Source organism: Danio rerio, chromosome 20, assembly GCF_049306965.1.
Source record: "Danio rerio strain Tuebingen ecotype United States chromosome 20, GRCz12tu, whole genome shotgun sequence".
NCBI classification, from domain to species: Eukaryota; Metazoa; Chordata; class Actinopteri; order Cypriniformes; family Danionidae; genus Danio; species Danio rerio.
Genome location: NC_133195.1, coordinates 22,808,529 through 22,831,716, shown reverse-complemented (window position 1 = coordinate 22,831,716; position 23,188 = coordinate 22,808,529). Strand labels below are relative to the sequence as shown.

General features: G+C 37.1%; 2 protein-coding genes and 2 long non-coding RNA genes across 5 annotated transcripts in view; 2 read left to right on the top strand and 2 right to left on the bottom strand.

The window, feature by feature from the left end:
* Positions 1-14,589, top strand: part of sgpp1a (sphingosine-1-phosphate phosphatase 1a) — a 37,567-nt gene extending 22,978 nt beyond the window's left edge. Inside the window, exons 3-4 of one of the 2 annotated variants that reach the window (XR_012396406.1) lie at positions 10,303-13,002; positions 13,399-14,589. Coding sequence is in view for 1 of the 2 variants with exons in the window: in XM_679255.10 (XP_684347.1) it covers positions 10,303-10,854 (552 nt within the window). In the remaining variant the exon portion in view is untranslated. Of the gene's footprint in view, positions 1-10,302 lie in introns of both variants that reach the window. The other variant, XM_679255.10, reaches the window with a different exon arrangement.
* Positions 2,890-7,543, bottom strand: LOC141379557 (uncharacterized). The gene is made up of 3 exons (XR_012396410.1): positions 5,416-7,543; positions 4,720-5,277; positions 2,890-4,634 (listed from the first exon to the last, which is right to left on the bottom strand). It is a non-coding gene; the product is annotated as an uncharacterized lncRNA (long non-coding RNA).
* Positions 14,590-15,333: 744 nt separating the features above from the next.
* Positions 15,334-19,354, bottom strand: LOC141379556 (uncharacterized). Its single transcript, XR_012396409.1, has 2 exons — positions 19,105-19,354; positions 15,334-18,010 (listed from the first exon to the last, which is right to left on the bottom strand). It is a non-coding gene; the product is annotated as an uncharacterized lncRNA (long non-coding RNA).
* A 60-nt stretch (positions 19,355-19,414) lies between these two features.
* ppp2r5ea (protein phosphatase 2, regulatory subunit B', epsilon isoform a) overlaps positions 19,415-23,188 on the top strand; it is a 38,533-nt gene continuing 34,759 nt past the window's right edge. The window contains 1 exon segment of the mRNA NM_194415.2: positions 19,415-19,863. The gene's annotated coding sequence lies outside the window, so the exon portion shown is untranslated.

The window sequence follows — 23,188 nt, the reverse complement described above, 5'->3', positions numbered from 1 at the left end:
CGATTTGAACGTGCACGATTATCATACCATGAACAATTGCATATCAACGGTTTTAACCCTTAAAGACCGAGACAGCCGCCCGCGGCTAAAAATAAGTATTGCTCTTAAATGTTTAATAACTTTTGGTCCGCTGATCCGATTCATACAATTAAAAGATTGGCATAAAGAAGAGAATCTCAGCTTTCCAGTGCTGTATCACATAACATTCGCGGACTTTCAGAGGCTCCGGAATCAGTGCGGTTACGTCATCAACATTTGACAACGCTGATTTGACAAAGAAACGCTCGTCACTGTGTCTCCGGACAAATCAGACATGATACATTGATGTATTGTCCCTCCTCCATGCCCAGATTGGTTCAAACTCGCTATATCACAACCAATAAGCATAGGTTTCGCTTTTGTTTGTGGACCAAGCTTTTTGAACAACACGGAATGAGAGATAGGCATACATTTCTGCGCGGCTAAATAAAACGCAAAAAAAAAAAAAATTTTGCATGAAATAATTCTCATACTAAGTACTTTTGCATGCACAGCAGCACAGAAACATGACAAAACAGTGACACAGCAAAGACGAACTGCTGCTCTTGCTGTTTTCAAAAGACGCAAATGAAGGTGCAGCTGTTTGTCTGCATTGCAGACAACCATATCCAAATCCATATCGATAGACAACCATATCCATGCTGGCACATAAAACCTAAGGATGTTCCATATTGAATCTAGTTTCGTTATGTAACTATTTATAGGATAGTAAATATTTATATCTATTTTTTTACTGAGGATTTGCACCATGTTTATTTGGACTTTGACACATTATTTATTATTTTCTTATTTTTATTTGTTCTTTGTAAGTGGTGTTGTTTATAGTAAATAAAAATATATTATTTGGAAAAAGTCAAATTTGCTTCACTGTTCTATTATTTTGTAACATTTGTAACATACCGTATACCGCGAAACCGTCAAACCGTGGTATTGTTTTAGACGATTATCATACCGTGAAAAATTCATACCGTTACAACCCTAATCATGTACTGTTTGGATGTTGTGTGATTCTCTGAAGACCGTAGACCAGTGTTTGACAATAAGAATGGTCTGATGACCCGAGGATAATGTGGGAGTTGACATTAGACAGTGAGTCCACCAACGCCACTATGGCATATGTTTATTTACTCCATTGTCTGTTAAAATTCTTGATTCTGATTGGTTGTGTGATAAAATGATTTATTGAACAGGTAGTTCCAGTCATTTACATTTAGTCATTTAGCAGACGCTTTTATCCAAAGCAACTTACAAATGAGGACAAGGAAGCAACTTGCACAACTATAAGAGCAACAATGAATAAGTGCTATAGGCAAGTTTCAGGTATGTTAAGTCTGAGTAGGAGAGCATTAGTAATGGAATTTTTTTATTTTTTGAGTACAATTAGTGGTAGAACCAGAGAGGCGATTGCAGATTAGGAGGTGAAGTGGAGACTAAATAGTTAAATAGACTAAATAGTAGTGACTCTGCCGTTCTGATGCAGTTAGGGAGTTCATTCCACCAACTGGGCAGATTGAATGAGAGAGTTCGGGAAAGTGATTTTTTTTCCCTCTTTGGGATGGAACCACAAGGCGACGTTCATTCACTAAACGCAAGTTTTCTTGAGGGCACGTAAATCTGCAGAAGTGAGAGCAGGTAAGAAGGAGCAAAGCCAGAGGTCGCTTTGTAGGCAAACATCAGAGCTTTGAATTTGATGCGAGCAGCAACTGGCAGCCAGTGCAAACGGATGAGCAGCGGAGTGACATGTGCTCTAGTCAGTAGCTATGTTTTCATTCAAAGATGTGAATTAAATTTGAATAAATCATTTTCAAATTTAACTGGAATGGAGCATAAAAGACCTGCGAATAAAGCAGCCAGTCAAAGTCAAAGAGAACAAAATAGTCACTTCCTGATTAACTGGCGCCAAATATCAAAAGTAAAAAACTAATTTCCTGGGAAAGAAGCTGCGTTCTTAGTTTAATAAATTATGTGCGCCTCAGAAGACTGTATGCCAACACGCAATGAATATGTGGTGGCGTTTAAAGGCATGAGATGCAGAGCACAGACAGTTTTGGAGGTTATTGCTGTTATTGAACAGACGCACGTAACTTCATAACTATAGCGGCCGTGTGTCGACTGAACAAAATTTATTTTTGATGTCTTGGTCGCACTGTTTGGAGGGTCGGAATAAAGTGCCTCGGGGGCCGGATTCGGCCCACGGGCCGCCAATTTAATAGCCCTAGTTTAACCCATAACCAAATCATAAATAAATAAAGTTATACACAAAAGACCACCTGTCTATCACTTTTTCCACCAGACTCTGGCATGAATAGGCCGAGTGATCCATGTCATTTATAATGGTTTGTAAAAAAGCTGCACAACCAACAGGAACCAACCAACAGTATCTGAGGTTTTCGATAAAATTACTAAGTACAATTGTGAAAGTAAAAGATTGAAGCAGTGTATTGACGCTGTGACACATTACCTGATAGATTCAAAAGACAGAAGAATCGTTAGATAGAGACAAATTCAATTAAATATCACGTTTAACAACTACAGTGAGACGCAATCCAGATGTACATCCTTGATAAGCTGTTCGACATGACAGTGTGTGTGTGTGTGTGTGTGTGTGTGTGTGGTCATGTGATGTGTGTTTTCAGCGGAATAGTGTGGAAGGAGGGCTTTTCAGAAATGCTAGATGAAACGCCAGGGGCAATCTAAAATGCCATTTTAAAACTGAGACGTATTAGTGTAAATGGGGCTCCAGGTATTTATTTTTTGTGAGCGGGTTGCTGCTGCGATTAGGGGCGGGGCGGAAGATCGGGATGCTGACTCAGACGATGCCATCGCCGATGGGCGATAGACATCACGATGCTATCAACCCAACCCTAATGACAATACATTAAAATCAAAATAATAAGAAGAAAATTAGGAGTGTGAACCTACACCGGTCTCGCAGTTATCATGCCATCGATTTGGTTCAGTTGGATATCTCGGTGCGTCATGCTGCATTGACGATGCTTTCAATAAACAATTTGATATTTTACTTAGCAACACAATAATTCTTGTATTCAAATTTATAAATGTATTTATATATTGTTTGTAATACAATTTTGTCCTTTAATACAAGCTGTTAAAAATATAAGCTGTACCTTTAAGTTTACCTACTCAAAGAAAACACTCTTTTTTTTGATTAATCAATCAAAACTAAAGTACATGCACAGAACAACATGAGCATTTACAGCAGTAAACAAAGTAAATATTATCCCACTTGCTTTTCGAGTGTTGTTGAGCGAGTTCTTAAATGCCTATGATTGATCTTGATCACGATTTTTATTAAATGGTAATGAAATAATATAATATTTGCATTTGTTTATTCATCAGTCAGTACAACTGCATTAAAGGGATAGTTGACCCCTAAATAAGGATCGTCATTGTTTACTCAACCTTCACTTGTTCAAAATGTATTGAGCTATTGAGAGTTTCTTTCTTCTGTTGAACACAAAAGAAGTTATTTAGAGCTGTTTGACAACTTAAAAGCCTGTGATCAGAGTGATTTGGCGGAAACTACAATGTATTACCAAAAAAAAAAGGTGGGCTTTCCAGCACCCATTCAGCCCTCAAACCTAAAAAGAGTTCTAAAGGGAAGGAGTAGAGCAGGAGTGCGATGGGAAACATGTAAATGAGAGAGAGACTGTGCTGAAAAGACTTTTGGCTTGCAGTAAAAGTTGCCTGTGTGTGCATGTGTGTTTAGACTACACACAAGGACAGGTCCAACAGGCTATACGTCTTTCAGATCTGCGAGTGTCTGCAATCTCAAAAGAGATTTCTTGTCATGGACTGTGTGGATGGCTCAAGATTACACGTTTTCTTCTGCAGATTCTGCACGTTCCTTATCTTGTACCCATTTTAAGTGCACATCAGCGTGAACGTAAGATGGGCTGTTTGTAGTTTTATTGCAAAGTGTCCAAAGTCAGTCTCTAATCATCTGGTAACCTTGAACTTGCACCACATCAGATCAGGCGATGGGGAAAATAGAACATTTATTGGCCTGCTCTCTAAGAAATCTTACTGACCTCAAACATTTGGACAGTAATGCACTTTATTCTTAATTGCAATGACAAAAATATTAGAATTTCCATTGAATAATGACTGAAAGATCTGTTTCTCAGGCGATGCAGTGGAGCAGTAGGTAGTGCTGTCGCCTCATAGCAAGAAGGTTGTTGGTTCAGACCTCGGCTCAGTTGGCGTTTCTGTGTGGAATCCACAGTCCAAAGACATGCGGTACAGGTGAATTGGCTAAGCTAAATTGTCCGTAGTGTGTGTGTACGTTTCCCAGAGATGGGTTGCGGCTGGAATGGCATCCGCTGCGTAAAAACGCGCTGAATAAGTTGGCGGTTCATTATGCTGTGGTCGACCCTGGATTAATAAAGGGACTAAGCCGACAAGAAAATGATTGATTGATTGATGAGATCTGTTTCTCACTTATAATACTTCGATGTTGTCTTGCATTCAACTTAAAGGTGGTCAGCCATTCAGTTTTTATGACATTTGGAAAGAATACAATATTTGAATTCCATTTAAAAGAACATTTATATGGTTTGGTAACTTCTTTAGGGCTAATGAATAAATAATAGGTTTTAAAAGTTTATAGGGTTAATAGGGTTTAAAAGTCATTTCTCTATTTATTGACTTTTTCTTTACAGAGATTTTAAATTAAAATGTCAAAAAGAAAATAGTTTGAAAGATGAATGTTGCAAGACCGGTTCCTAATGTAGATCTGCAGTGTGAGAGAAGCGAGTCTATGGTTGTTTGAAATATGCCTGTATCAGCAGAGGTGGATTCCCTGTAAAGATCCTGAATCCACTGCAACTTTTCATTTCTAAATGATTGTTCACGTAAATTTTAAGTGCTCTGGATATGTCTTCATTCTGTCATTTATGTTGTCCTTCAGTCTTTTCCAAGTCTGTTTATATACAGTTAATTGCTTGAATGCCACCTCTTGTCAAGCAATACCTCGCCTGCTTTCTCTTTTCACAACCTTCTTTTCACCACTTTCTAATTTGAAATACGTTCATGGAAAACCTGGAAAATGGAATTTTGACATGGCATTTTCCAGGTTTGGAAAAGTTTTGGAAAAACAGGAAAAACTCCCAAGGTTTTGGAAAAGTCAAGAAAATTATATTTACATTTAGTCATTTAGCAGATATTTTTGTCCAAAGCGACTTAAGCGGTGTACACACTAGAGCAGGGGTGTACAAACTAGGTCCTGGAGGGCCAGTGTCCTGCATAGTTTAGCTCCAACTTTCTTTAATACACCTCCATGGAAGTTTCTAGTATACCTAGAAAGAGCTTGATTAGCTGCTGTTTAATTCAGGTTGGAACTAAAATATGCAGGACATTGGCCCTCCAGGACCGAGTTTGGACACCCCTGCACTAGAGTTTGGCCTTGCAAAATTCTTTTGAACGGCGCTGCGAAAAGGGGCAGGGTTAAACAGTATGATTAGACATCAATAAAAGTGAGCGATTTCTCTATATTTTAAATTTCTAATTTTAAATGATCTTCTATTGGTCTCACTCAATCATCTGATTTGATTTCACAGGTAAGAATTCACCAAGCTTGAACTTTCGAATGCAGTGAAATGCAAAACTTTATCGCACAGGCTTTTAATTCTGGTCTGCCGCATTCGCATGCCTATGAATGGAAGTCTTTGGAGAAAAAAGTGCAGTGTGGTTTTACCTACTACTACTAGTTTAACAAACCATTAAGGTTATCTAAAATTAGTATGACAAATGTCTGTATATTGGAATGGAGGTTAGTTGTTTTTACTTTTCTTTTTTCTTGGTCAAAAGCATGCTCGAACACTATTAGTGTAGTGTAAGCATGATCTATGTTGCATAGATATAAAAAAAATTTAAACTATTGTGTGTTTTATGATATGCTGTAATAAATGTAAATGTTTCTTATGATTTACCATGTATATGTAGACATTACATGAAACATTAGGTCATGAAAATTTGGAGAAGTCAAGGAATTTTTGTAGTAAAAATGTGTATGAACTCTAAATTGAGCAAACAACATTTTTTGAGAAACTCTGTTCATATTTAAAACAGACATCTAAACAAACACACCCCAATCATAAAAAAACATATCCTTCTCTTCATTGCTTTGCCCCCAAATGCATGAACATGCTATTTAATACAGCCAACCGCAGACGGTTATGGCATCATTTCATTCATTTACTCCACCCACTAACAACTACAGGGAATTGGACATTTAACCATTGGGTTAAAAGTCCGGCTTTCTGCCTGACAACTGTCCTATCTTGGTTATCTGAAACATGGCAAAACAAGAAACCTTGGTGTCAGTTTTCATGCCTTTCTGCTTGGCCAAAGTTTTAGTCTAAGTGCTAGCTCACTTATGTTGCCTTATGGTAGGGCATATTTGCACATCTGTGGTCTTCAAAGCATTATTTTGCCTATCAAAACTAAGAGACACTCGTGTTTGTATGGGATGAAGTCTGTAAACTAGAAAATTTCAGCGTGCTGCTTTTTCTGTAGTGCATGATCAGTTTAAATTGATGGTTCACCCCATAATTTAAATTTCCTTATCAATTACACACACAAATGTGTTTCTAAGCATTTATACATTTCTTGTTAAACACAAAATAAGATATTGAAGAATGTTGAGAAAAAATAGCTATTTTCATAGTAGGAACAAGGAATCCTACAGAAATAAATTACTGTTTTGTTTTTTCCAAAAAAATTTCATCCTTTGTTTCATCCTTTGCATTCAACAGAAGAAAGATACTCAAACAGGTTTTGAACAAGTGGAGGATCAGTAAAGGAAGACATAATTTTTCATTTTTTGGGGAACTGTGTCTTTACATCCATATGTGATATTAAGTAGCAGAAGATCATGCCAGAGAGTTGGTCGAAGCCTTTATGGCTGAATTATACCAGTGGTTAAATAGGGGATTCGATTAGAGCTGAGCTTTGGGTCTTGACTGAAAGGACAAGATCATAGATACAAACAACCAAAATTAGTTTCTTTTGCGTGGTAGCAAGGTGCATTCTTATGAATAGGGTGAGTAGCTATTTCACCTTGGAGGAACTTGGAGTAAAGCAACTGCTCCTCACATTAAGAGAAGCCAGCTGCGGTTCAGACATCTGTTTCAGCTAGGGTTGTGACGATGAGGAAATTTCCCCACCGGTTAATGGCCATGTGACTACACCGGTAATACCGGTATCACCGTGGGGTCAGGGTTTCCTCATTTCTTTCTGCTTTTAAATGCATATAATACTTTCACTTTCAGTTTTGCGGGAATTGCCAATTCGGCGTCAATTGTTTGAATGGACGAATGTGATGAATGTTAGAATGTGTTTAAAACGAATAAGAAAATAAAATAGAAAGATAAGTAATTAAATTGCACAAAGTTTAAATAAGATTAAACGAATGAACAAGAAACAAATATAAAAGAAAAACTTTCAAAATTACATTACAAAAATGGCAGGTCGACACAGTCTTTAAAAAAAAAGAAATGAATAAAACACTGTAAATTGGCATTTAATAACAGTGAGGTTTACATGTTCTTTGCCAGGAATCCTGGCCAATATGTTGACCATCTCTGGCTTAAGATGGGATCTTGTGGGGCTCACTATGTTCCCCATCGTGCTGAACACACTCTCAGATGAGCAGCTTGTTGCACGCAAAGGTACTTTTTGGTTACATTTGCTTAAAGGGGCAACATGTTTGGTTGTCTTTTGTTGTCCTACCTGACTTCAATTTCTTAATGTATTATTTAGCCTAATGCATTATATATTAATAGCTTAGTTCTTATGAACAATCCGTTTATAAAATAGCCTTATTAACGAATTTATAGGCTATTGAAGAATAAACCGAATATGAAATATGATCCTTGCATAATGAAGATCACAACTAAACAAGCTAGCACTCATTTTATATATAAACTATAAATAAAAAAGAAAGAAATGTTAAGAAATTAAACATTGTGTAAAAAATCTAAAGACAGGCTAAATAAAAGCGCCTCGTCAGAGCTAAACATCACCGCACGTGTGTCAGTTTACAGCTTCGGTAGAGATCAGACAGCCACAGATCACACAATCTCAATAAACAACATGTAAATGTATAAATATTTCGATAAGTATTGTTATGGAATATTTATAACTATGATCTTGCTTTTTTTGGTTATATCGATACCATCTTTGAGCTCTCTTACAAGTGCAGTTGACAGGCGCAGGTGTCTCATATCACTGTCAGTGGCGGATTACACACAGCACACACTGGCAAGATGTTTTATTTGTTGCCGATTGGCGTGTTATTCCTTTTTTAAAACACCTTTTATTTTTAAAATCCCTCAAGTTAATGTTGTCTATCGAGTAATATAGTCTCCCTCGGAGATATTGTAGTTCAGTAACGTGGTGCGTAGCATATAACCGTGAAGCTTAAATAGGCTGAGCATATTTTTATTAATATTAAGACACAATACAAACTAGCCACCCTTTGATTTTTTTTCGTTTACGTATATTTTTATCGAACGAAAAATGCAATGAATAGTTTAATTTGTTTTTCATTTTATTAGAATTAATGCACAACTCCTATTGGCTCCAGTTGCGTTTTGACAGATAAGGCGTGACTTTCTGGCTCAAAGATATTTGTGCCTGTTAAATTCAGCACTGTATTTTGACAGATTTCGCAAAGGCTTCAGCTATTCTACCTGTCAGCTGGTACCAGCCTCAGTTTTGCGACTTGACCTGTGTGGCGTCTCGATATATGAATGATAGCGAGAGAGAGATGAGATCAGACCTCAGTTTCGATGTGTAGCTGCACTTCACAGTTACTTTATAGCAATTTTTAATATTGGCTCACCTAAATTAACTTTTCATTTATTAAAAGCCAAAATATTTCCAGATAGACGAAGCAACTTTCGTTTTTTTAAAGAGAGCGGCCTCGGTGATAAAAGATGCGTGCACACACAGGTTAAACTCTTGTATATTCATCTTTTATTTTTTTACATGAAATGCATAAAGTGCAAAAAAGAAGAGCTGAACTTCGGAAAAAGTGCTCATTTCAGTTGCCGTGATGATTGCTTTGTTTCTCTGCAGTTGGCTTGTCAATGGCGCGGCACTGCTACATCATTCTTGTTTGAATAAAAATACGATATTTATTATTAAACACTGTCAGATGATGGTCGCGTGATTTTTAAAATGAGGTTATGCCTTGCATATTTATTCTCACGTGAGAAATGAAATATGACGCATTACTATGTTTAGATTTTAATTATAGTGCATGCTCTGGTCTTAAGTAAATTATTATGAATTCTATTTTCCATTTAATTCAAATAAATATTTAATAATAATAAAAAAAAAGAATACTTAGAAAAAACAAATGTGAGGATGGTGTCACAGTGAAAAAGTGATGTCACCGGTGTTGCGTCTTAAAACAGGCCTCACCGTTAACACCGTCTATCGTGGCAAGCCTAGTTTCAGCCTACTCCAGGCTTCTCGCACTGGGAGGAGGCCTTGGGGAAGATCCAAAACACGCTGGTGGGACAATGGGTGCATTTATACTATGCTATTCAAACCATATCGAGGTGCGATTCTCGGTTTGTTTGACAAGTGTGAGTGCTCGGAATCATGCCCAGGCGGCGCAGTTCAGTTGACTTGCCCTGACTCGGTTGGAAGAGGTGTGCCAGAGCGTGGTTCGGTTGGGCTTATGCTTGCAGTGTGAGTGCAAATCGTGCCTTAATCTGAAACTAAAGATGAGATGTCACTTAAGGGAATGTTCATATGGATTTACTGATCAATAAATGTGAGCGGTCAGTTTATTATAGATGAACCGCTCGCTGCACAGCAGCTGCACCTTCAGCAAACCTCCTAATACGTGCAGCACAGTGAGTTTTCTGATAATTTGCGTAATGAGTTTTTTTTTAAAAATAATTTCACGGTTCAAGGAAACTTTACCTAGTGAGAGTATGCCCTATCATTCCCTGCTTGCCTGGAAACTCCTTAGGATCCCTCGGAGGAGCTGGGGGAAGTGTCTGGGCAGAGGGAAGTCTGGGGTTCCCTGTGGAGACTGCTACCCCCATGACCTGGCCCTGGATAAATGGAAGAAAATAAATGAATGAATGATTAGAATTGGGGTACTACACTTTAGGACTGTCTCTCCTCATGGCCAAATTTGACAGCTGGCTCACAATCACAAAATTACTCACTCACTGCACCTTTGATTGTTTCTCTAATATGTTTTTGCCTTTTTTTTCACAGGAGGTGATCACAGGCTTCCTCTACAGTGTGCTCATCCTGGCAGTTCTTCACCCCATGCTTGATGATATCGACACCTTCTACTTGTCCCATAGCTATGCCCCTCTGGTGGTCCTGCTCGTGCATGTTGGCTTCAGCTTGGTGGCTTTCTCATTGGACACTTGGAGCACATCTCGTGGAGACACTGCACAGGCGTTGGCCACTGCTGCCGGAGCTGCACTGGCATGCCGCCTGAACCACCAACTGGGTCTGCTGCCAGATCCTCCTGAAGAAGCTCTCCCGCTCGCCCTGCCCTTGATCGATGAGGCCTTGTTAACCCGCTCCGTCATGCGGATGCTGATGGGAGTGGCGGTGCTTTTGGCTGTCAGGGCTGCCATGAAGGTGGTGGCGATCCCATTGGCATGCAAGATCTTTGGCGTTCCTTCGGATGATGTGAGGAAAGCTAGGCAACACGCGCAAGTAGAGCTCGCATACCGGTTTCTGGTATATGGCACAGTGGCCTACTGCTGCGTTTGCCTGGTGCCACTTCTCTTTGGACTCCTCGGCTTATCCTGAAGAAAATACCTCTCTCTGTCTGAACGTGTAGTTATCCGGTTTATATCCTAGCTTAACCTATACATGACCTGGACTAGTCAACGTCTACAGTTCTAGTCAAAACCAACAAACCTGGAAAAGCCTTTTGGTTTTAAACACATATGAAGTATATGTTGATGATAATATCGCTCCATTTTCATGCTAATTTATTTCACTTGTTCGGTTTACAGATTTGTATTAATCTGATTACTCTGAACAGGGTTTTTAGGCACATTTGTTGCCCTCGGCAGGACCTCATTTTTTCTTGGAAGTCAGTTTGTGATGTCATTATCATCAGAGGACCTGTTGACTTCTCAAAAAGGTCTCAAATGTTTCCTGCAGTTGTCTCTATTGATGCCCACCCATCCTGGTCTCTTGTGCTGTTTCTCACTCAACAATTCACATGATTGTTTCTCACTTTACAGTCTGGAGCCTTTCCCATTTTGTTTTCATCTTCTGGAAGCAAACTATACGGGTGGCCGCCCTTGTCCGATATGAGTGTCCTTTTATTTAAGGGCTCACTTTTAAAACATTTTGTAACTGTCCGATCTTCCCAGGGATTCTTTCTTCTCCCGTGGGTCCATTCCAGATCTGTGCACTCGCCCCAATGGTTCATTCAAGGGATCAGGGAAAAAGACACTAAAATCTGAGAGAAAGTGTAGAAAGTTCTGTTCTAATCTCAAAATGGTTGGAGCTCACGCCTCACAATAAGCGGTAATGTATTGAGAGAATGAGGGGAGGGAACTTCCTGTCAGTGTGAACGCTGTATACACAAACTTCCTGTGGATGTGTGCCTCTGAAACCCAAGCTTGGAAAAGAGCGCTTTGAATATGAATGCAGCATATCTTTCTTAACAATACTGTCATTATCAATGTATTATTTATTATACACGTCAAATGTTTTTAAACATTACTAAAAAAGTAGGATTTATCCAGATTGTATAGTTCAGGACTTTAAGGCAAGACCTTTTTTCATTTAATTATATGTAGGCTTCTGTAATATTACTGTTGGATTATGACTTTGATTAAAGACACAGTATGCAATTTTTACCACTAGATGTCGCATATTCACAACAAACAAAGGCGTAGATTGATACTGAGAGTGGAATCATATAAGTTGTCATCTTCATTACATTCAACGGGACTCCTGCAGAAATCATGTTTATAAATGAGTATTCATAACTTATTATCATGATCGTATGACGCAGAGTAAACCTGAAAGCTGTTGAAGCCTATCGAGAGCGCTGAAGCAACTGCTGATGAGAGACAATTATTATGCCACACTCTACGTATTGTTCATGGTCACGTGGGAAAAAGCATGGTGTATCATACTAAATACATTTTAGAGTTCTGTTATAATGCTGCTAGGTGCAGTCTAATTCAACGCACAAAAAATAAACTGTCTGCATCCGAAATCGCCTACTGCTCGGTAGGAACTGCATTTGAATTTAAACGTATTACTCGGCTGTTAAAAAAGTATGTTCTATACAGTATGAATGGAACTTGGATGTACTACATCCGCCATTTTGTCATAATCACTTGACCTACCCACATAAGTTGCGTCACTTCACTCCCATTCATAAATTCTCTCGCGGGCATCATGGAATAGCGTAGCGTCCATTCGATGCCGACTTAGAAATCTCGCCGGAAGTAGGTCATCGGGGTACTTTATGCATACTGATTTTCAAATTTGATGAATTCGGATATACTACTCGACTCGTATACTAATTTTACCATACTATATAGTATCTATATAGATATAGTAGACTATATAGTATAGTAGTATACAATTTCGGACTTAGCCAACGTCTTCCATGCCGCCATTAGCATTGCGACACAGAACACAGTCCATGTCACTAGCTAAAATAGCTTATTCCTGAGTATTTGAACATTCCTCATACAATTTAGAATAATTAAGTACAAAAGTCGGCAAAATTATAACACTGTTCTAGTGCTTTTTGGATATTTAACAACACAATTTCATGGCAATTCGTAACTTTTTGATTTATTGGCTAATTTGTAGGATATCGTTTGATCTCATTTGTACAATTTAGTACAATTTACTCATCCCCCAATGATGGTTGGGTTTAGGGGTGGGGTTGTGTGCCAAGCCTCCTTTTTAAAATCAGAGATTTTCATGCGACTGAACTCTGAATTCGCCACTAAACTGACAAAACGTAAAAAAATTAATTGTCTTTGGTAATTCCATCATTCCATGCAGCCATTAGCATTGCGACACAGGAGACTAACACTAGTTAAGATGGCTTATTCCTGAGGATTTGAACATTCCTCAAACAACTTAGAATAATGTAAGTACAAAAGTTGGCAAAATCATAACACTGTTCTAGTGCTTTTTGGATATTTAACAACACAATCTCACTGCAATTTGTAACTTTTTGATTTATTGGCTAATTTGTATGAATTAGTATGATCTCATTCATACAATTTAGTATGATTTGCTCATTTATCAATGAGGTTTGGGTTTAGGGGTGAGGTTGGGTGCCACGCCTACTTTTTAAAATCGAACATTTTCATACGACTGAACTGACAAAACATAAAAGTTGCATTTCATCGAGATCGGGCTGACATTTTAATAAACAAAACGTACATATTGTGCCTTTAAACGATGTTAAAATTTGACTTTCATTATATCATTAAAAAGCATTGAAATGTTGAATATTTGTGTACAACAGATGAAAGAAAGTAAAGGTGTAATGATGTAGTAATGAGCGATGAGAGTAAATGATGACAATTTTCATTCTTGGTTAAAATGTATTTTAGGGATAAACAGCCATTTAAAACAAATCTAGGGTCTGTGTTTTTCCAACTGTGTTAGCATATCCAGGTTGTCCCATACTCTCAGCAGGTTATAGAAGTAAATACTCAGTGGCATTTTTGTTAATATACTGACTAAACATCCTTGCTTTGTCTGAATTCAACATCGTTTTATATGTTGGAATAACATAATTATGGGCATGATATCATGGCCAAAGCAAACCCCACATACATTTTCCAAGTTGTCAGTATTAACTTAAGTAGTGATTTGTTGTTTATCGTTGAACTAATGCTCTGTGCTTGCACTATATTTTGTTGACATGTTTAGTTTGAGAAGTAAAGCCAGTCACAGAGGACAGATTGCTGATATACGCTGATTTCTCAGAAACCCCAGTGCCTTGCAGTCCTTTTTTTTTTTTTTTTCAGGGCAAATTTATCGTCCAACTAGGCACAACACATCACAGCTGTCTGTCTGTGGCCAGTTTTGAAAGTGTAAATGATTCGGTTACGTAATTGAAAGCTTCACTTTTTCTTATGTGTGATATGTACCTACATTTTCAGTGTCCGTTATGTGGAGTTTGTAATCAGGTTTCTGGTAACATTTTAATGGAGAGATTTAATTTACCTGTGTGAATGAAGGGTTCATATTTTTAATTGTGCATACAGTAAATGTACCATAACTGAAGGATAAGCTGTACTCAACTGTGCACTGAGCCGAGGTGAGTATAACAGGAAGTTAAATGATGTTTAAGGCTTTCCTACAAGGAAATGCATTGTGAATGAAGCTTGTACACCCTACCTGTATTAAGCTTTGAGTCATTCATAATCATCTAAACTCACACACGTTCTGTATCTGTAATCTATGGCTCCTTGTCTGCAGTGTACTTGCCATTTATCTGTTTCTTATTATTAAAAGTAAATAAAAATAGTATGAAATACACTGTATTTGTGTTGAAATGAGTTATGTTTTAATTACCAACTCACTTTTTTAAAAACAAAAATCCTGCCTTATTTTTTTAATGAAGTTAATGAATTTTTAAAAAAAGTTATTCAGCAAAATTGACGTTAAAGTGAGCTGTGTTCGTCTGACAGGTCCATTTGCGAGAGCACCCTCCCAATGGATATTGGATAAGATGAAATGGCCAAGCATCCAGCCCCAAGTATACAACTATCACTTTGAAACCCCAAGTGATTTTACAAGAGAGAAGTTAAAGGCTTGCAAGTGTTTGAATGCCTACAATGTTGTTCTGTGTGGTCATGTGCAGGAAATAATGTTCCATGATTAGCAGATTCAAAACTTTGGCTAGGCAGAACCTCGGTTTTTAGCACTACAAAGACAAGAGAAGACGAACTGTACAATCCCTGGGTAATCATCAACAAGCAAAACAACTGCATTCTGACAGTGAACTGCACCTGTACGGCGGGTATGTGAACTTACATTTTTACATTTCATTCTTAGCATTCAGTTTCCGCAGTTTAATTAACCATATTTAACTGTCTTTGCTGAACTCATCGCTGCAATAAACGAGTGATGTGTATGATTCAGCATAGCGTGAACTTACCTGAAATAAACTGTTATCGAGCATTTCTAATTGGGTCCTCACTCCATTCAGCTCTTCTTTCGGCTGATTGCCAAAGATGTCTGCGGTTGGCATTAAAAGCAGTGTGGTGTACGGTAAAATTTAGGTTTTCTATTTTTGTCATTCGATTTTGGCATCCTACCGACAACTCATGCTTTAATTTTATTTTATAAGTTACACAAGCTGTTTTAAGCCGGTTGAACATAATATAAGTTCAATGAACTCATAAGGTTAATTTGATTCAGCTTAATTGTATTATTTTAGTTATGAATAGATTTGTGCCATCTAATATCATTTGTCCATCTAAATGCTTAGTTTGCTTTTTTTTTTTTTTTTTGTTGAGTGTCCCCTCTTATCGGTGTGAGAGTGTGTATGAGTGCTCTTGATCCAGCAAAGTTCAGAGGAACACTCATTTCTCAACTTGTCAGCTTTTCGGACAAAGGTCTACTGTCTGCATGACTTATTGATTTCTTTTAACCCAGTTTGTAAGCTATAGAAGAGCTTGCTTCTTTCCTACTGCTTATGTAATGCAATGTTGACCTCTCTAATTGTACATTACACATATGAATAGGCATTATGTACTGCAGTGTATTAACTGGTATTGTTACTGAGCAATTCCAGCATTATAGATGTGACATTTTCAGTAAAATCTCAAAACACAAATGTATAGAGAGTATGTTAACATTATATTTTAATGGCTGTTAAAATAAAAAAAAAAATCTAACCACAGAGTTGTGGGATCAGAAAAATATCAATCTGTGAACTTTTTTTATTTTAAATGAGGAAAATAAACGTGTGTTATGGATGTGACAAAGTCTGCGAGTTTACTGTATACAACCTACTTTGTAGAAATTCTGTGAATTAAACTGCACACCCCAAAAAAATAATGCTAATCAAAAAAATAAGAGTTGGCTAATAATAGAACCACAAATTCATTTTTTTTTGCATTTATGAGGGAAAAGCTTTGTTATGAATGTGACGTCACATCTCTCTGTGACAGATGTGAAATTTCCACTTGTGTGATTTTGGTAAATCAAATAAAACTGTTGAAAACATTAACGGAGACATTTTGAGTATTTTTAAAGCACTTTAAAATACTTGCTAGCACAAAGAAATGCTGAAACAGTTTTGTTATTTCAGCGAAAACTTGAATTGCTTGAATTGCTCTACTACATTGACTGCTAAATAATACAAATCTGTTGATTGGAAGAGTATTTGACATACAAATTAAAGCAGTGACAATGTGTTTAATCTAAATATTCAGATCTGTTCTACTGGTGTCCTACAATAAATTGTAAAACGAAATGTTTTTTATGACCTCAGTGATTTAAAGATACAGGGAATATTTGTAAATTGACTTCAGTGAACTGAAAAAAAAGGTGAAAAAGGCATCATGGATGTTTCACTTGTCAACTACCCAGGAGGAATGCTGAATTTTTAGTTTTTGATCAAACCGCATTCACATTTTATACTGAGAAAGAAAATTTAGAACGGCATGCACAATGTTAAGGTGCTGTAGCGCCATACAGTGGTTATAAGTGTGAAATACCTGCATGAATTTGCTCAAGCAAAAAAAAAGAAAGAAAAAAAAAAGACAAAAATGCTTTTTTTATATAAAAAGCAATTAATTCATGAAATTTAATTCAAATAAATAAAACAGACATTCACAACATGCAAATCGGACATGCAAATTTTCGTCATTACTTAAATTATCGCCTACTTTATCCTCTTGGCTTCTGCTATGTTCCTGCTGTTTCATAATGCTTTTCATTATATTGTAATTGTTACTGTCTACACATTGTTCAGTTTAAAAACAAAAGAACCAAATTTTCTTTGCAAGTAATTGTTTTTATTTTTAAATACTTAATTATAACATCACAAAGTGTTAACAACAGCCAAAAAAAGTCAAAACCCTGAAACTGTGCGATGAAATGTTGAATGCTACGTAATTCAATAATTTAGCTGCTGTACTTTTTGCTTTTTAAATGATTATTTTATGTTCCACCTTATGTTTCCTTATTGTCTTTGTATATATTTTTCTGTATTCACCATTTCACCATCAAATGTTGTATTTAAATGTTAAATTTGTATTGTTTATTTTTGCTGTTTTTGTGGTGCTTATAAGCATTAGCTTAATAATGTTAAAAATAAAAAATAATAATGTCAGCTCTTACAAAGACTGATCTTTTGCTTTTGTAAGACATAAATGTATCTTCAGGAGCCACAAGCATTAGTTTAGTTTTGGCTTTTAATTATGTTGTCGTTTTTTTCACAGTTGTGGCCTAATATGTTCACCAGATGACATTTTGTTGACATAGCCAATCATTTCTTTACCAGTATGGAAGACTGAGTTAAAATTTCAATAGTTTCAATCCAGTCATTCACGAATGGTATGTTCACTTAATTATAAAGGGCCACAGTGATGCACTAGAAAGACTAGAGTACATTGCTTTCAAACCAGAAATAATTCATTAATATTTCTTCAGCTTAGTCCCTTCATTCATCAGGGGTCACCACAGCGGAATGAACCGCCAACCTATCCAGCAAATGTTTTAAACAGCGGATGTTCAGACTCCCTGCTGCAACTAGGAAACATCCATACACACTCATTCACACACATACACTACGGCCAATTTAGCTTACCCAGTTCACATGTGGGCCCACCGCATGTTTTTGGACTTGTGGAGGAAACCGGAGCACCAGGAGGAAATCCAGAAAATACAAACTTCACACAGAAATGCCAACTGATCCAGACGGGACTTAAACCAGCAACTGTGCGAACCACTGAGCCACCGTGTCACCAGAAATAACATGGAAAAAAAAGAATATTCATCAGAAAAAAAGAAAGTGATGGAGAATGATTCGTGCTAGTATACTCTCAGAGTTAGCTTGCAGCCTGAAGTGCATCCACTGCATAAAAACACAAGCAGGAGTAATTGTTGGTTCATTCTGCTGTGGCAACCCCTGGTATATTGTGGCCTAAGCCAAAGGTAAGTGAATGACTAAGTGAGTAAGAATGATATGTTCACCTAAAAAATTCATTCAAGCAGCAAAGCCCATCTAAAAGTAATGAGTGATTAAATTATTATATTAATATATTTTAACACACACACATATATATAAATTTATATATATTTATTCTTTGAATGAACTATCTCTTTAAACTTGTCCCAGATATAAACGTCTCTGGTTTTCATTTATGCTCCAGTAGTTTTTTTGGGAAGTTCAAGAGACAAATAATCTCAGAAGTTCATTACTTTTACTACTGCCTCAAATTGTCCTGTCATTTATTCATTCATTTTCCTTCGGCTTAGTCCCTTTATTTATCAGGGGTCACCACAGCGGAATGAACCGCCAACTTATCCAGCATATGTTTTACACAGTGGATGCCCTTCCAGCTGCAACACAGTACTGGGATACACCAATACACACTCATTAAAACACATACACTACGGTCATTGTAGTTTATTCAATCCCGCATGACTTTAGACTTGAAACCGGAGCACCCGGAGGAAACCCAGCTGCGACTCGAACCAGTGACCTTCTTGCTGTGAGGCAAAAGTATTAACCACTGAGCCACAGTGTTGTCCCCTCATATTGTTCTGTTAATAAAAAGTTACTAAAAATAGTAATTGTACAATAGTAAAAGTATGTGACAACAAAAAAAAAAGTCTCTGCTAAGAAGAGTATATAAATAAGATGGAGAGGCGAAACACCATCACTGGTCAGTGTCATTCATGTTATGTAACATCATGTTCATCAAGTAAGGACTCACTGAAGAGAGGGAAATATCCCAAATCCTTTTATAAGAACAGAAAACTTTAGTGCAAACGTTAACTCAGCAGTGTTTATAAGCGTTACGTTTACTAATTATTTACCTCGTCGGAGGTAAACAGGGCGAGCGGTCCTCAACTCGGGTGACATTTCTCGCCATACGGGCATTTCTGGTCCTTGTCTTCATCCAATCTCCATCTCAGACATTTACGCTGCAACCTACCCGCATAACTTCTCGACATCACTGACGTTTGACTTTCGAGGCGTGCCCAACTAGTGTTTGATTGACAGCTCGGAAAGCCAATCCTTGGGTTCGTTGCGCAGAAAGTAGCAAATCATTAGCCTGACAGCATAACCCAGCGTTCCATCAAACTAGGTTTAGCGGTCTGTTTTGGGCCAGGAAAAAATTGGCACCGAGCATTAGCACAGCCTGCTAACGTTTACTCGTGATAACAGGTTAGCAGTTAGTCGCTATTTGCGTGAGTTTAGCAGTAAGGAGAAGGACAATCTGACTTTAGTGACCAACATCTGGGTATGTAGTCGGTCAGTAAATGTGTATGAATGTGGCTTTTGGTGCAGGCTGGGACGGCAGCTACAGGGATTAGCTGTACGGGGAGCTCCTGCTAGCAGTGCAATGCTGACATACCTTTAGGCGGCTTGCTAATTATCTCATAAACGGGGATCTTGCTGTGTCTTCGTTCGGAAAAATCGCCACCATTCATACGTGGATTGTTTTCCAAAGCCGAAGCCGAATTAAATAGCCAACAGTGAAACGTTCGAGTTAGCTGGCTAGCTGGGTCGCCTGCAAGTACAAGGTTAGCTGCTTAAAACGAGCCACCTGGACCCAAGAACCATCGAGAGAGGTAAGAAACCGGTCTGAACGCTGAATAAACGTTACTGACAAAATAGTTATTTTGGTGTTATGTTTAAGACGCGTCCGGTGGTTTAAACCGCACCGGATAGCAGATTGTTTATTACGAGAGCTGTGCACTCTGAAGACCAAACACTGAGGTCGATTCGTGTTTTTGCGCAGTTGAAGCCAGATTCGTGATCTGATCATTATCTTGTCATTCAATTTTTTGATATATTTGCTTAGTTCATGTATTTCTTCATTCAGGTGCCTGGCAGTTTTGACAAATAATCCCTCGCTGCTCACTTAGCAGTGGTGATTGCTGTGTTTTCTTCACAAATGCCGAGGTTTATTCTCAGACACCTGTGATCTGAGTCTGATCAGCCTTTGATGGGATGAGAACATCATCTCACTTTCCAAATCTGCCGTAATCTTGTTAAGATTTTCCTTTCTCAACTGTCTTGTAAGACTGTCAGACATCCAGAATATGTTCACATAGTTGATCTTTTGAACGCAAATTCAGACAGTCATTCTTGGGCTTGTCTCTGTTAAATGTTCTCGTCCATTTAGCAAGTCAACAGTCTTGTTTATTGGCCTTGCCTTTCAGGCTCTTGGGAATGCAATATACTCCACACCTGTTTTTGTTCCACAGCTGCAGTCATGCGTTTCAAGCTCTGACTATTGAGGCTTTTTCTGACAAACTGATATGAACTCTCCTGATCTCCTGGTTTTCTGTCTGGTAGTGCTTATGTTGAGGCAGGATGTGTTTTTTTTTTATCTCTCAAGGACATAAATTTCATCAGTTAGTGCAGCGCACGAGCAGAGAGCATGCAGAAATGCATAGAAACAAGTTTAGACATATTGACCAACGTGATTGACTTGTCAGAATTTTTACATGAAAAAAACTAATAATAAATTAAATAAAGCAGATTGTAGTACCTAAAACAATTGGAACACATCCTATTGTTTCTGAAAGAATATTCCACATTCATTTTAGAAATAGTGTGGGTTTCTAAAGGAAACCCAGATGTATAATAGTTGTAGTTTGAGTCATGTTTATGAGTTCAAATCAATGAGAGGAGTCAATTTTATGTTTCATGGCCCTTCCTTGTAAAGCAAATAGACTTTAGTTGTTGCCTTGCACTATGCTCTGTACATTTTAAGGCTTGTGAAGTTTGTCATGTATTAGTGAAAGTTGATTTGGTCTAAAATATATGCAGTTCCTAGTAGGATTACAGTCAGGCATATCAAGTAAAGCTAAAATTCTAAACAGTTTATGCTATGATGCTATATTTTATCTTTTATTTGAATGACAGAAAAAAACAATTAGTGCTAAACTTGTGCATTTGCATGTCTAAATTAAATCATTTCAGTTACACTGTTATGTTTTAATCTTTCTTTTACTATTTTATAACTTGCAAAACAAACATGTAGCAGCTGTTACCTTTCACTGATTCACTTTAGTAAAATTAGTGAACAATGAATAAATGTATGTATGAATATAGCCACACAAACTGAATGACCACTATTAGAAATGGTCAGTTTAGATGTTGTGATGTGTGAAACTGATAAAGAAGTGTTTATTAATTTTTTACGATATAAAAACAACGAAAACGTTGTCAATAGACAATAGAAGTCAGAAACTCATTCTTAAGTGCTGTATTAATATGTGTTGAGTCTTCACAATGGCAAATACTGTATAAACAACCCAGATCATGCAATTTCCACAACTTTTTTGTTTTGTTCCGAAAGGCATTTTGTGCACAGTTAGTATGTTGCTAAACAATTGGACATCGAAGAGCATGCTGTACTTTCATCCATCACACCCTTGCTTTATTCCTGCAAACCATGGCACTAGCCTACCCTAATTAAGGCCCATATGTCTGAAAGAAAAAAAAGGTGTAAATCATTTAAAACTGTTCACATTAATTATTTTCATTGATTATATATTTAGTTATATTGTTGACTTTAGGTTAATTTGGAATTTGAATGTCTTCAGCTTGCTGTCAAGTTGATAATCAGACTTTATAATCAGATTTTAAGTTTGGGAATATTTTAAAAAATATGACTTTGATAAATTGTGCTTTGCTCACTGTGTAAACTTAAATGACTTTTCAGAGCAACTCAATGGCTACTCTTGGTGAGACGACAGCGCAAGTGTTTGACATTACAATACTTTTTTTACACAACCCTTAAATGCCATATTTTGAGCTTTAATATGGTTACATTTTTAAATATTTTTTTTGGGCTGCATGCATGGCACTAGACTGAATCTTACTTAATTCTAGATTTGAAATAGTTGTTGGGTAAGAAATAATTTAATTCACAATTGCTGTGATAAATGTGCCGTAGTCAGTGTTGGGGATAACACATTAGAAGCAACGCGAGTAATGTAACAATATTACTTTTCTAAGTAACAAGTAACATTACTTTAAAAAAATTAAGTCATGATATTTGAGTTACTTTTTAGATTATTTAATACGCTTAAAAAAATTGTTTGCTGAATTAAAGTTAGTTTAATCATGTTGAATGAATCACACTGTGAGAAAACTTCCTGCAGGAATTGACAGAAACCAACATGGCAGAGCCTTACATTTCTGTAATGGAAGAATTCTTATTCTGAACACATGGAAGAAAAAGGGATTGTCTAGTTGGACAGTTATTTTAATAATAAGACAAAGTACAAAGATAGCAAACACATTGCAATGAACTTTTTATGAATCTATATACGGATTGTAGAGTGTCAGGAAGTTCTCAAAAGGTTACATTATTGTATTTTTTAAATGTTTTGTTAAGGTAAATGAAGGTGTAGGTTATGCTCAGGTAGGTATGAAAAAGTAGCTCAAAAGTACTGTAATGCATTGCTTTACGTAGAAAGTTACTAAGTAACACAACTAGTTACTTTTTAGGGAGTAACACAATATTTTGATGCATTACTTTCAGAAATAACTTTCCCCAACACTTTCCAAAGTGTATTTTTTTAATATGATAAATTGTTCTCTCACAAATAATGGGTATGTGGCTTGGGTAAGTTAAAAAATTCCCCAAAGTTATTTATATGCTCATTTATTACCCCCAAAAATACCTCTACAATGACAGCTCAGTTTTGACCATATTTGGGACAGTCATGATTATTGATTTGCTCTGCTCTAATGCACTGCAGCTCATTAAGTTTATGCTCACACACACACACACACACACACACACACACACACACACACACACACACACACACACACACAAGAGTGATGCATTTTATTTGTCAAGAAATATTATAACAATAGACCTAGTTATGTAATTTAAACTGAAGTGGTGTAGATGTTTATTTTAGCTAGATG